Raw genomic sequence first — 13,217 nt, 5'->3', positions numbered from 1 at the left:
CCGGACAATGTACCCCACACAAATGAGTAATACACGATAATGAAGAACTTGCAAGAACAATTAGACGATTACACAAAAAATCACTTAAAGAAATTTAACTTGATTTAATTAAAGTATTAACTAATTTCAATCTACATCTATGGTCAGAAATTTACTAAAAATTGTGATTACAACTCTTGTTTTTTTTTTTTTAATATAGATCACACAGGTTCTATTTATAAAGAAAAATAAATGACAATCTAACTTTTTTTAAAACGTGCCAAAACAGTTGGAGGAGACACATGAACAATGTTTCACATGAGTTTGAATCAGCAACCTAGGCAGATTTTAATAACAAATGATGAAGTTATAATTCATGTGGGGTAAAATGATCTGATACATCTAGTGCTTTAAAGATAAATAGAAGGTCTTTTACCATCAAGCCTTCTTAAACTAAGACAATTTTTTTATCATTAAACAGTCCATGACTTTCATAACATGATTTTAGTGAACAAAATTTTCTCAAATCTCCACCATGGTTGATCGCTTTCGTTGGGGTAATAAAATAAAAGTCAATCTTCTAATACAACGGTACTGCAAGTAATTGTATAATTATTTGCACTAGTTGTCAGTGCCCTGAATTGGGGTGTTTGCTGCATAGAAGATTAACATGAAAAAATATCGATAATGATAAGCTAACCCAAGTCTTCTCTCAACAAATTCAACTAAAAATTTCACTTAAAATAATGCATATTAAAATTTGCAGAGAATGTTAGAACATAAAAACAATTATATGGCATTTTTAAAGCAATAAAGAAATTAAAGAAATAAAAAAAGTATAGAAGACACTTCTCAAGCTCTTTCATAATTGAATTCTTCATTGCTAATTATATGATTATCATTCAGTTAATTTTCAAATAAACTTCAAACTGACCAAACAAACATTTAATTCATCTGTTAAGTTTTCTACTTGCTCCATGTTTACAAGTAAGATCTTGTTTAGATTTCACATATTTCATAGTTCACATGTTCCATTGTATACTTGTGAAACTCTTTCAGCTAAACAAAATGTTATTAACAAGTAATAAGAATTCTAACAAAAGACATAATATTGAATTATAAACAATTGTTCTAAAACAATTCTAAGATCATAACTAAGAACTTAAAAGAAAGATTGAAAGTAGAATATGTTTTGATAAAAATTAAAGAACATGTTTATTGCACACAACCTCAAAACTAACTATGAAATGACAAAAAGAATCATTCAGGACGGGTTAGTCTTCCATGTGGAGAACCATCTGAAACATGAAAGAAAGTGGTGGTAGATGGTGAATGAAGTGAGATTTGTCCCGGTGCTCATTGTTGCTCTCCATTTATAGAAATTTTGGTTGGATTTCAGTTACTGCTCATATTTGCACTTGCCCATGTTTCATGTTGGTGGTTTCATAGCAACCATCTTCAATAGCAGATTTTGAGAACATGCACAAAGTTGGTTTCATTCTAGATAATTCCATAAAGATTTTATGCAGAGATTTAAGGGTTTATAGATAAGATAAAGTTGGTTGAATACTAGGTTTATTTGCTATGTTGTCCTGTGTCAGAATACCGTTTGAATCTTATGAAAATAAAAACCTTAACGACAAATTTATCTAGTAGAAAAATTTAGCTAAGCAAATGATCCAAATAGGCTCTCAATGTGTCAGGCGATATGTGTAGATGAGGTCATCTAGATGATACATACTAAATGAAACCATCAGATGAGTCTTAGTAGTTGAGTGCATTGGATGACCTCATTAGACGAGTTTATCATTAGACGATTACTCTCGCAGAGAAAATATGTATATAATACAATTCAATCTAACAAACTCTTAGAGTTTTCTTTCTTCTTACAAAAGTAAGTCTTTTACTCTAAACAACTCAGAGTATTCTCGATCTTTCAATGATGGCGATTTTTCTTTATGCTCCTTATATGCCCATCCTCTTGGTCTTCTTGTTCAGAGATCTTCTATTTATAAGCCTTTTGAGAATTTACACTAGTGCAAAAACACTGTTTAACGTCACCCAGACGTCGGTTTGCAGGTAACCCGACGTATATGAGTGGACGGTGGCATTATCGTAAATAGCTTGGTAAACTAGACGTCGGTTTTGAGGTAAGGCGACGTCTATGATAATGTAGACGTCCCCACTGCCACAAACCGACGTCTAATGGCCTGAGGTAGGTGAGAAGACAGTCCAATGACGTCGGTGTTAACAGGGGCCAACGTCTACTGGGCTGCAATTAATGCTCTTCACTTAATTCTCAGGCGCTTAGACGTCACGTAGTCAAAAGGCGACGTCTAAGGCCTGTCTGGAAGGCAGGAAGACAAAAAATTCTTCAATTTAGATGTCGGTGTTGAGGGGAAGCGACGTTTATGTGCCTGTAATTAATTATGTTCACTAAACTCGAGGGCCTTAAACGTCGGCTAGATGGGCACCGACGTCTACGTTACTGTAGACGTCGGCGCCCCGTCACAACTATCGTGAACATCCTTGATAGGAAATCAAACGTCAATTCGTTCACTTCCTAGACGTCGGCTCCCCTCGAAACCGACTTCTAATGGGTATTCAAAAAGTCAGTTTAAATGTTAACTTAGACGTCATATTAGTGGGATAACCGACATCTATGTGACTATAGACGTCGGTTTCTAGAGAAACCGACGCCCAATTTCATTTTAAATAAACCGCAAACTCTTCGCGGCATTCAGTTTCTGATATCGTCTTCCTCTTCTCCTTTTTCTCTTGTGGCACCTCTTCTTTTTCTCGCTTGCGGCAACTCTTATTTTTCTCTCTTGCGGCATTCCATTTTTGTTTCTGATATCTTTATCGTCTTCCTCCTCTCCTTTTTCTCTCTAGCGGCATTGCATCCCAAGTGCGTGGTTTTTTTTATGCTTACCGTTTAAACTTTGTTTAGTTTAGTCTTTCATCGATTGTCTTCTGGTTCAACTGATTAAAATTTGCGTTCTTTGTGTTGTGTTTTAGTGCAGTTTTGTTTCTTTCTTGGGGTAACGTAGTAACACATTCTCCATTTGCTAGCTGCCTCCCAAAAAAAGCGGCGTCTTGTGAATTTCTTTTGATCGTTTCAACCCAAAAACGACCATGGGTCGTTGCCTAATTATCATTTCACCGTGATTTTTCCCTCTTACGGACGAAAATGGAACTAAGCAACAACCTAGGTTCAATTTTGGGTTGAAATGCCATAAGAAAATCAAAAGACACAAGCTTTTTTTTGGGGGAAACTAGCAAAAGGAGATTGTACTACTAGGCTATCCAAAGACGGGAACAAAACTACACTAAAACACAACCACTATATTAGACGTCGGTTAATGTATACACCGACGTCTATAGTACTTTTCAAACGTCAGTCAAAGTCATTTTTGAAGTCTTTAGTGCCTCTTAGACGTCGGTTATTGCTTAGACCGACGTCTATATAATGGCACTGACTGACGTCATTATAGACGTCGGTTATATTCATGTCCGACGTCCCATTGACGTCACCGGAAATGACGTTGGTTGTTTAGTAGACGTTAAAAGCCCAAAATAACCGACGTTAAACAGAGTTTTTGCACTAGTTTATTAGTCGTTAGATAATGTTTGTCTTTGATTTTCAGCTCTTTATAGCCTTTATCATAGGTGGTTATCATAGGTTGAGGTCTACTTGTCAAAGCAGACTTACTTTATAAGTACTTTATCAAAAGTAGATCGAGCGGTTTCTTTGGTGTGACTTTTGATGATAAGATCATTCCGTAAATATCTTCTTTGTCTCTCTAACATTCACTTTTGACTTGTATTTGATAAAGCAGGTGGATGCTTGACTTAGGTAATCTACATAAAGTAGAGTAGATATGCATACAAGCATATATGTCCTTTCTCCTTTGACTTTTTTGTTATGAGACGTTGTGCATTTAGTGGCATTTAATGCACATTTAGAACAACTATAAGCATTTCAAATTTTTATTACTCAATTAGCATTTGATCGTTTAAGCATTCTAAAGGAGATACATGGCAATTCATGAGAGTTTCAACGTTGGATGAAAACTTTGTTTAGCATAGGGTATTGTTTAGCTTATGAAAGACTTTTCGTAATAGCACCTTGTTTACTAAGTACTCGTTTGATTCAAGAGCACATTTAGTAAGATATCTTTCAACATGTGTTTTTGGACAATATTTGTATCTTTCAGTACGTTTACCAAAAGCATCATTTTATAAATCATAGTGAGAGCTCCTCTAACTTTATTTAGCAAAGTATAACATAAGTGCATTTAGCAAGACTCACATTGACGCATTTAATAGGGAAACCATTTAGCAGTGATGAACCATTATTTTCTCCTATTCACTTAGCTTTCTATATTGGACTTAATTGTTGAATTGTGCTTAACTGTCCATTATGTTCTCAATTTTGTTATTTAGGCTTAATTTGACCAGTAATTCATATTTTAATTAATTTGAATAATCTGAGCTTAATTATTCCTGTTATTATTTTCAAGGAAATTTTGGAATTATATTTTGGACTTTAAGAGGATCGCCACATCATCTACCATTTTCCACCTCAGCGTTTTATTTTTAATTTCGTTTTCTTTTAATTTTGGACCAGACTTGGCCTTTCGGCCCAATTTTAGAATCAGGGAGAAGTCCATTTTTGGGGCCAACTTGTTGCCTAGGGTTTTGTACCCATGTAGCTAAACTTTGAAACATTCTATTCTATTCCACTATGTTGGGACGTAAAGAGATGCTCTGATTAGGTTTTTGTATTTTTCATTTTCCAGTTTTCATTCCAATTTCATTTTCATTGCAATTTTGTTTTACGATTCTTGCTTTTGCACTTTCAGGTTGTCCAGTTTGACATTTTACATTTTCGTTTTCCAGTTTCATATTCATTTTCCAGTTCATTTTCGTATCCTATTTTCTTTCTTGTTTGCCTATGATGTTTTCGAATTTGTTTTGTTGTTTCCAATTTGTTTTAATGAAAGCTTGAAATCAGTTGGGTTAGTAACTAGGGAAATTTCATTGTTTCCTTGAGATTATTGGTCCATCACTATGATTATGCTCTTCTTACCTTACATCATTTTTAATTTGTTTGTTCATTGCAAATTGGGGTCACGCTTAGTGGTTCAATTTGTATGCTTGAAGCTACAATTTCTTAATTTGTAGTGCAAAGGTATTAATTAGGTGCATTGTGTTTGCTTAATTCGTTGTTATGAAAAACAGATTAATCTTCACTTAGTTGATTGATTCGTATTGAATTAGGAGTGGGTGGAACAAATGAATTATTGTTAATCTAGGATTGAAAGTATTGCAATTGAATTAGTAACCAACCTATTTTGAATCAATGTTTAATCAAAGTTATTTTCTCTCTTAATTTCAATTCGTAAATCTACTCAACCCCCCTCCCCACTATGTGTTTGATCCTTTGACGAAACTAAAAGTGGTCCTTGAGAGATGACCTGAGAGTCACTTCCTAGTATACTGCACTTAATTTGCATATTTAATTCGATCGAGTACAACCTCAACATCAGTCTGTTCATGTATTGACTCGTTTACTAAAGCTTTTACTTCCATCAGAAGCCTTTTATTTAGCAATATGAGATTTACAAACGTAATTCTTTGTTAATCATCTATTTCATTCATAGTCTTATTTATTAGTCCTTAAACCTTGTAATGATGCTAGACGATCTTGATCTTGTCTTAACAAGTTCCTTTTTTTTTGGTAGTATTGATTTTTTATGCAATGCTAATAGTTTTTTATTATGTCTCTTCTTAGGAATGAAGTGTTTGCCTTTTAGACTAAAAGATGTGTTCTTTTATTTTATGCATATTTTCTTTGAACAATACCCATTCCAAGGCATGTGTTACTTGATTGATTCCTACGCTCAATGTTTTGTTAGTTTTACTTTGATATTTCTTATGCCCATTGCTTTGTAATAATATACTTAGGCTCATTGTGTCTAGACTCCTTCTATGCTTCTATGTTTTTTCAGCTTATCTCTTCTATAATTTAACACCTTATGTAGCTTTAGATGTAAACTTGATTAGGCTTGACGTATAAATGCTTCTAATCTTATAAGTTTTTCTTTGTGACATCTTTTTCATGCTAGGTGGGTAACTTGACGATTTTGTGATCTCCATTTTCTAATGTTTAGACATTCAATCATAAGAGGTTGTAATTTTGTTCATTATTTCTATGCTATTTTATATTTTTAGATATTTGATTACCCAAGATTATTTTGTTTATTGTTGTTTGTTAAACTTAAAAACTAGATATGCTTTAAACGATCGTAGTCTCTCTCTTAGACGATCTTGTCTTAATAGGAAATACGAGATATTGAGTTTTCTATTCTTCCATAATTCATATGGAGTTTTGTATACGATGGGTCTTATATAAACTTTATTCTGAATATAGCAAGTTGTGTTGATTGCTTCAGCCTATAGGATGGAAATCATCTTGAAAATTTAATGGAGATGCATTCAGAGAGCGTCGACTTAATCTTGGGCTTAGAGAATGGAAGAAGAAGAATGACTTCAAGGACTTCCACTCTCGTGGAAGATGTATTTTCAAGCATGTTCTTACTTTCTCTTAAGCCTTGTAATTATGTAATATACTGAAGATCAACTTGCTGATATTTTCAAAAAACCTTTAGTTGAAGAGAGATTTGAATATTTGAAAAATATTTTAGGTTAAACTTATTGAGTGAATGTTCTAATTCAATGTGTTTAGTGCTCACATATAACATCTAGTACAAAACAACATAAGGCATATCGTCTAGACATGTCATAATCAATTGTATGGTCTAAGACACATTGTCTAAAGACACGTCATACTGCATGCATAATAGTGTCTAATACTGAGTTCAATTACATGATCCATTTATGGACCGCCTAGGTTAAAGAGGATTTCAAATCTCTTCCACCTCTACCTAACCGTACAAAAATGCATTAATTGTGATTTGATGCCAATTATGATTCCTCGATCACTATTTCTTAAAAACCATCAATTCCCTCAAATAATAACCATCCTTTTCACTCTATAAAACCAAAGCCTAGGTTTCAAGTCTCTCATATTTTCCCAAAGACTTCTAGATTCTCATAATCTCTCAAGCATTGTGCTATCTCTCTCTCACTTTCGAAACAACTCACACTCAGAAACCCTAAGCCTTCAAACTCTCTCAAAAAAAAAAAAACCTTGTAACCTTTTTCCATGTCTACCAAACAAGCAAGTGACATCTGTATGAATGGTGTCTACTTCACTTAAGAAAAGCCACCTATGCTAAGTCTACCAAATATAAACCAACAAGGCTCTATGTTGAGTATTAGGTTAACCTAAAGAAACTCACAAACCAACATGATGCATAAGAAAGTGGTTGCTGAAGACATTGTTGAACGCTGGACTTACACTATTGCAAAAAAGGCTTTTGACGTCTATTATTTGGAGACGTTAATTTGATGTCGGATCCCCTTCCCCAGAAATCAATTTTAACGTTAGATCCCTCCTAAACCGACGTCAATTTTTTTTTTTAAATTAATTTATTTTTAGAATATTATTACACCTGAAATACAGAAAACGATTCTAGCACATCACAAAATTGTATAAAACTATGAGTTTCAAGAAATGGAGATTGAACACTCAACGTCGCCATCGAGATCCGTCAACCCGTCCACAAAACTGCACCATAAGCCAAAATTAATTGGAGCAAATGAAATTTGATCAGTGCAAATGAAATTTAATTGGTGCAAAATAAATTAATTGGAAGAAAATCAATGAAACCTACCTTGCAGCAGCAATGACGATCACAAACGAAACGAAAACCCAAACGAAAACGTGAAAGAAAGTGAGGCTCGCTTTTGTGTTTTTGGGGTTTTAAAGGGCATTTGACGCTACTTGCGAATTGCTAAAAACAATCTATTTTGACGCTACTTTTGGGGTATTTTCGTAGCTTATTGATGTCCGAGGAAGGGGATCTGATGTCTAATGTCTGAAAAAGTGACTTTTAAATTCTAATTTTGCAACTTCTGACAGAAGATTTGACGTTTGGTTTGGGAGGGGCTGATGTCTATGTCTTAAAAAAAATTAATATTGACACTTAAAATGAGGTATTTTCGGACCTTTTTGAATGCGTGGAGGGCGAGCCGACTTCTAATTTGAGTTAGACGTCCGAGAGGCCTGTAGCTGACATCTAAAGGCAATAAAACAACGAATTTTCAGTTTTGTATACAAATCATTTGATGTCTAACCCTGGGAGAACCGACGCTTATACCTTATTTGACGTCTGATCCATGGGGAACCGATGTCTATAATGACATTTTATTTACAAAAGTGTCACTAGTCATTTTTTTACTTTGAATTTTCTTTCATTAGACACTAAATACGTAATGTTAAACGTTATTTCTACACTGATGTTACTTAAACCCATATGAAAAAAATACTAAAGAATACAAGAAAATCCTTTAGGCCAATAATATTTGCAACCAATTTAGTCACAAAAACTATTTAAATTAAAATAATAATCTCACACATTAGCGACAGTAAAATATGAGTTGCTATTTAGCAACTTAATTATTGACTAGATTTTTTTTTTAATTTAATCAAATTTTGTTCCAACTGAATAAAAAGTTGCTAAACTTTTTATGTTTACGGTCGCATTAGGGAACGAAATTACCTAACGTGTTTTAGTTACAAAATTGGTGACTTATATTTGAAAAATAAAAATTTTTAATGACCAAAATTTTAGTGATTATTTAATGTTTGAATTAAAAATTGGTCACTAAAACTTTTCCATAGGATTTTTCACAATCTTATATTTTCGATCACCAAATATTTAAGCATTTTAACGATTGAAAATGGTGGTCGCTTAACTCAAATTTATTTATAGTAATAACAAATCAATTTTTTGTATAAGATGTTAAAGTAAAAATAATTATTTTAAATTTTTAAAATATTTTATTGAATACAACACGTGAGAAAAAAGAAAACTTATATTACTCGTATTACACAAGAAATGATTTATGCAACTTTTTCACAAGAATATTAAAAGTGTAATTCAAATTTTCAACATTGTGTCTGGAATAATACCCAACACTTACTTATTTTTCACTTTAAGAGAAACAAAAAAGCAGAAATAAATAGGTTTTGCTTCCAATTCAAATGAATCCCGACATACCATAAGTCAATTTTGAAGAAATAGGTTTTGTTGGCTCTTTATTAGGAACTTGAAAAGAACCACAAAATATTTTAACGAAGTGGGCTATGAATTATACTTGCAGAGATCATCAAATCCCATATATTCATGATTTTCAATCTTCTTGACCATTGCTGCAATGCCAACTCCACCTATCAAATAGACCAAAAAGGTTTCATAATTGAATTTCGTTATAAGAGTTATTTTAGTATATGTTGTATTAAATATAGCTTCAGTGTATGTAAATAAGGTAAGATTTCCTTTTAGTCTCTCAAACTCCCTGTCTTTTGATACATTAATGGAAACATGGTGTGTAATTTTTATTATGTAAAAAGAACAAATTGTCTAAGAACTGAAGTAAAAACTTATTATAGACACGTTTTTTTGACATAGGAATTAAAATAACCTTTTTAAAATTAGAAAAACTAAAAAGATTAATTTTAAATTTGATAAACTAATAGTGAAATTATTTTAAATTTAAATGACAAACTATATTCATGTCATATATGTATAATATAAAAATATGAATATAACCAAAGAAAGTTAAGAGAAAATCACCAAGCCTTACCTAGTGAAACAGCACTAACAAATATTGTGAAGGCTAGAACAAATATTATAAGAGAAGCTCTCCCAAGTAGATCGATCAACTTTCTTACAATATGCTGCCCTACAATGGCTGAAACAGCAGCTACTACAATAAAGTACAGGGCTGTGCAACAACATAATGAATGGGTTAGAAAAACAAATTGAACCATATCAATAATATTCAATTTATAAAAAGGCACATAGGTTAAATTTATGAAAAATATTATTTGACAAACTTAACTTTTTTACATTTATTTGATATTATTATTTTTTATTTTTTACTTTTTTTTTGAAAAAATACGAAATTTTATATTTTTATAACTATTTTACTTTTATATTCTATCATTTCTTATTTTTTATTTTTTTTTTCTTAAAAAAATATGAAATTTTATATTTTTATAACCATTTTACCTTTATATTCTATATCAAATTAATGTAAAAGTTTGTAATGATACTATTATTCTAAATTTATAAGTATAGAGGTAGAAGTTATAAAACACAAACCATAAGGAACTGGAAAACGTTTCAGGAGATAGTATTCTACAACGGACATAGATGAGGAAAAGACCATGGCAAAGGTGGCTGTGGCACTTGCAACCTGAACACATGGCATCAAACATTGAGACCACTTAATAGAACAAGTGAAACTCATTCAGATGGCTTCATCAATTGATATATTCTATCAAAGAGGGCAATTTTTGTCATATATATGCATGGATAAAGTTCATAACAGGAAGCACAATAAAACAAAGTGGACAACGATCAAATATAAATTGGAATTGGTTAAATCTGGTACATTTCAAAAGATAGATAAGGTTAGTGTTATGCTTGAATTTAAAGTGTTTTCTTAAAGAAAAATTCTTTAAACAAAATCATAAAGTCTAGTATATACAAAGTGTGGTCTTACAAACTTGAGAATAATTTTAGAGTTGAAAAAAAATATATAAAATGTCATTTAAGACTATCTTCGCGAGCCATGAATGAATGACAAATAGGTAAAAATATCTTTTCAAACTAAGAACTTGTTTAAAAAAATCGCTTTATTTGATATATATAGATTTATTTGTTTCTGTAAGATCTGTATCTAACTTGTGAATTAATGAAAAGAAGATGAAAGGTATGTCTACTTGATGATTAGACAACGTTGAAGGTATGTTTATGATTAGATAATCAAGTCGAAAGGTAACAACTATAAAATAGAAACACTAAGTTGAAGAGATACTTTCTTAAAGCTATCTATGGTGATCTAGTTGAGAGAGAAACAACGAGGTTAATGTTAGAGAAAAGATCAAGAAATCTAACTTTATCTTGTGTAATTTTGATTTAGTATTTTTAAAACGAATGAAAACATGAAAGTATCTTTAATATCATATCGATCTCAATAGATGCAAGTTATTTGTTTAATATCAATTGATACTTCAAGACCTTGCAATCTTATCTCTCTTTGATTAATCACATTATCATAGCACAAGTTAGACAACGTCAAAAGTTGATCACAAACATCTAAGAAAGGATTTTACCATATGAAACATGCAACCTTCAACAATCATTTTTAGACACTTATATAATGAAACACAACAATTATGCAAGAACTAAGGTTCTATTACATAGTCAACAATTTCACGTGCATATGAAAAAGTGATAAAATTATTAAAGTGATAAAATTATAATTCGTCATTTAGTGTTGGAAGTCCCACATCGACTAAAGATAAAGCCAAATTATAATATATAATTGAGGCCCAAACTTTACCTTACAAGTCGGTTTTGTGGGATTGAGTTAGGCTTAAAAACCAACTTCTTAATATGGTATTAGAGCCATGGTTAAACTTATCCTAACGATGTTTCTTGGGCATTTCTATTCCACCCGTTGTTGAACCACTATCGAACCACCCAATTTCTACTATCACGCTCGAGCGGTTTTGTGGAGTTGAGTTAGGGTTAAAAACCCACAAAAAATATCGTAGAGCTCACTTCAATAGATTTTGGAGATTCATTAAATGCTTTTCATAGAACATGAATTGTATATCTCCTCTTCAAGTAATATACAACATAATTTCTCAAGCCTAGGTCATCTAGTTTTTATCCAAACTAGAATAAAGCGCAAAATCATACACAACTTTAAGGAACATGTGACCTTCTAGAGAGAATCATGATGGGCTCTAACTCTTTTATGACATTGAGTTATAAGTTTATGTAGGCTTATAAGTGCTAAAAAATTTGGTTCTTGAAAAAATTGAAGTCTATCAAACTTTATGATTCGGTTTCTTAAAAACTGATACCTAAATGTTCACCAAAAATTTCAAAATTCCCTCTCTTTTTTAATTACTTTATCTGAAAAAAGAGGTATAGGCCTCAATTGTTGAGAAAACCGAAGCTAAGACCTTTATGCTTCGATTCTGAATAATTAAGACCTGAAGGTTCACCAAAATTTCAAGTTTTCCATTGAGGGTAGAGTTTTATATCTGAATTATTTTTTAAAATTGATGCCTATTTTGCATGTTATGCTTCAATTTTACTAATAATTGATGCCTAAAATTTTGTCTATTATTAATGTTTGTAAAAGTTGCATAGTGACCTTCATTTCTTCTTCTTTGCAAAAGCACTATAGTTTCTTCTTCTTCTTTCGTTTCCCAATTTTATTTTTCTTCATCCTTGACATTTCATCATCTTCATCGTCTTCTTCACCATTTATTCTTCTTCTTCATCATCTTCGTCATCTCTTATTCTTCTTTTTCTTCTTTCTTTGTGAAATCCTCGTTCGTCGATGCCCAACTTCGCACTTCCACTTTCTGTTGTCGGTTAACATCCAACTAGTGAACTGGTGAGTGCTTATTTTATTTTATTTTTTTTTTGCATTTTTGGTGGAGTTTGCGTATTCATTAGGCCCTGTGTTGGTAAAGTTTCAGATTTTATGTTGCAATTGTTGTCTAGGTATTATTACATTATGGTGAGATTGATTAGCTTTCCAAAATGTGTCCAAGATTGCATCTCCATTATTGCTCAAATTTCACACTCTTAGGTTCCTATTATTCTCTTAAAAATTTAGTTTTAGTATGAGCCTATAATTATTTTTTGTAATGAAATAAAATATTTTTTTATATATTAAATATGTGGTTAATTATATGTTTAAATATATTGATTTATTTTGTTTTATTTGAGATTATTGTTGCAACGAGTTAGCCTTAGTTTCCCATTTGAAATTCAATACGAAAATTATTTATTATCTCAAGATTTTTTTTTTTAAAGAAACAATATTTTTAAAAAATTAATATAAAAGGAGTGAGTACTAATAATATATATCTATTGAATCTTGAATTTTACGATTGGACAATTCAAAAAGATTAATCACTTTTTAGTAGATTATTAACATATATTTTAATATATATATATATATATATATATATATATATATATATATATATATATATATATATATATATATAT

At 31.5% G+C, this 13,217-nt stretch overlaps 1 protein-coding gene across 1 annotated transcript in view; it reads right to left on the bottom strand.

Moving 5' to 3' along the window:
* Nucleotides 1-9,120: 9,120 nt before the first annotated feature.
* Nucleotides 9,121-13,217, bottom strand: part of LOC106765347 (sulfite exporter TauE/SafE family protein 3) — a 16,977-nt gene continuing 12,880 nt past the window's right edge. The window contains exons 11-13 of the mRNA XM_014649929.2: nt 10,278-10,371; nt 9,757-9,897; nt 9,121-9,340 (exon numbers count right to left, since the gene is read on the bottom strand). Coding sequence (XP_014505415.1) covers nt 9,255-9,340; nt 9,757-9,897; nt 10,278-10,371 — 321 coding nt within the window. The 3' untranslated portion in view covers nt 9,121-9,254. The remainder of the gene's footprint in view (nt 9,341-9,756; nt 9,898-10,277; nt 10,372-13,217) is intronic.

Source organism: Vigna radiata, chromosome 6, assembly GCF_000741045.1.
Source record: "Vigna radiata var. radiata cultivar VC1973A chromosome 6, Vradiata_ver6, whole genome shotgun sequence".
NCBI classification, from domain to species: domain Eukaryota; kingdom Viridiplantae; phylum Streptophyta; class Magnoliopsida; order Fabales; family Fabaceae; genus Vigna; species Vigna radiata.
The sequence above is the reverse complement of the archived record's forward strand: the minus strand, read 5'-3'. Positions and strand labels throughout refer to the sequence as shown.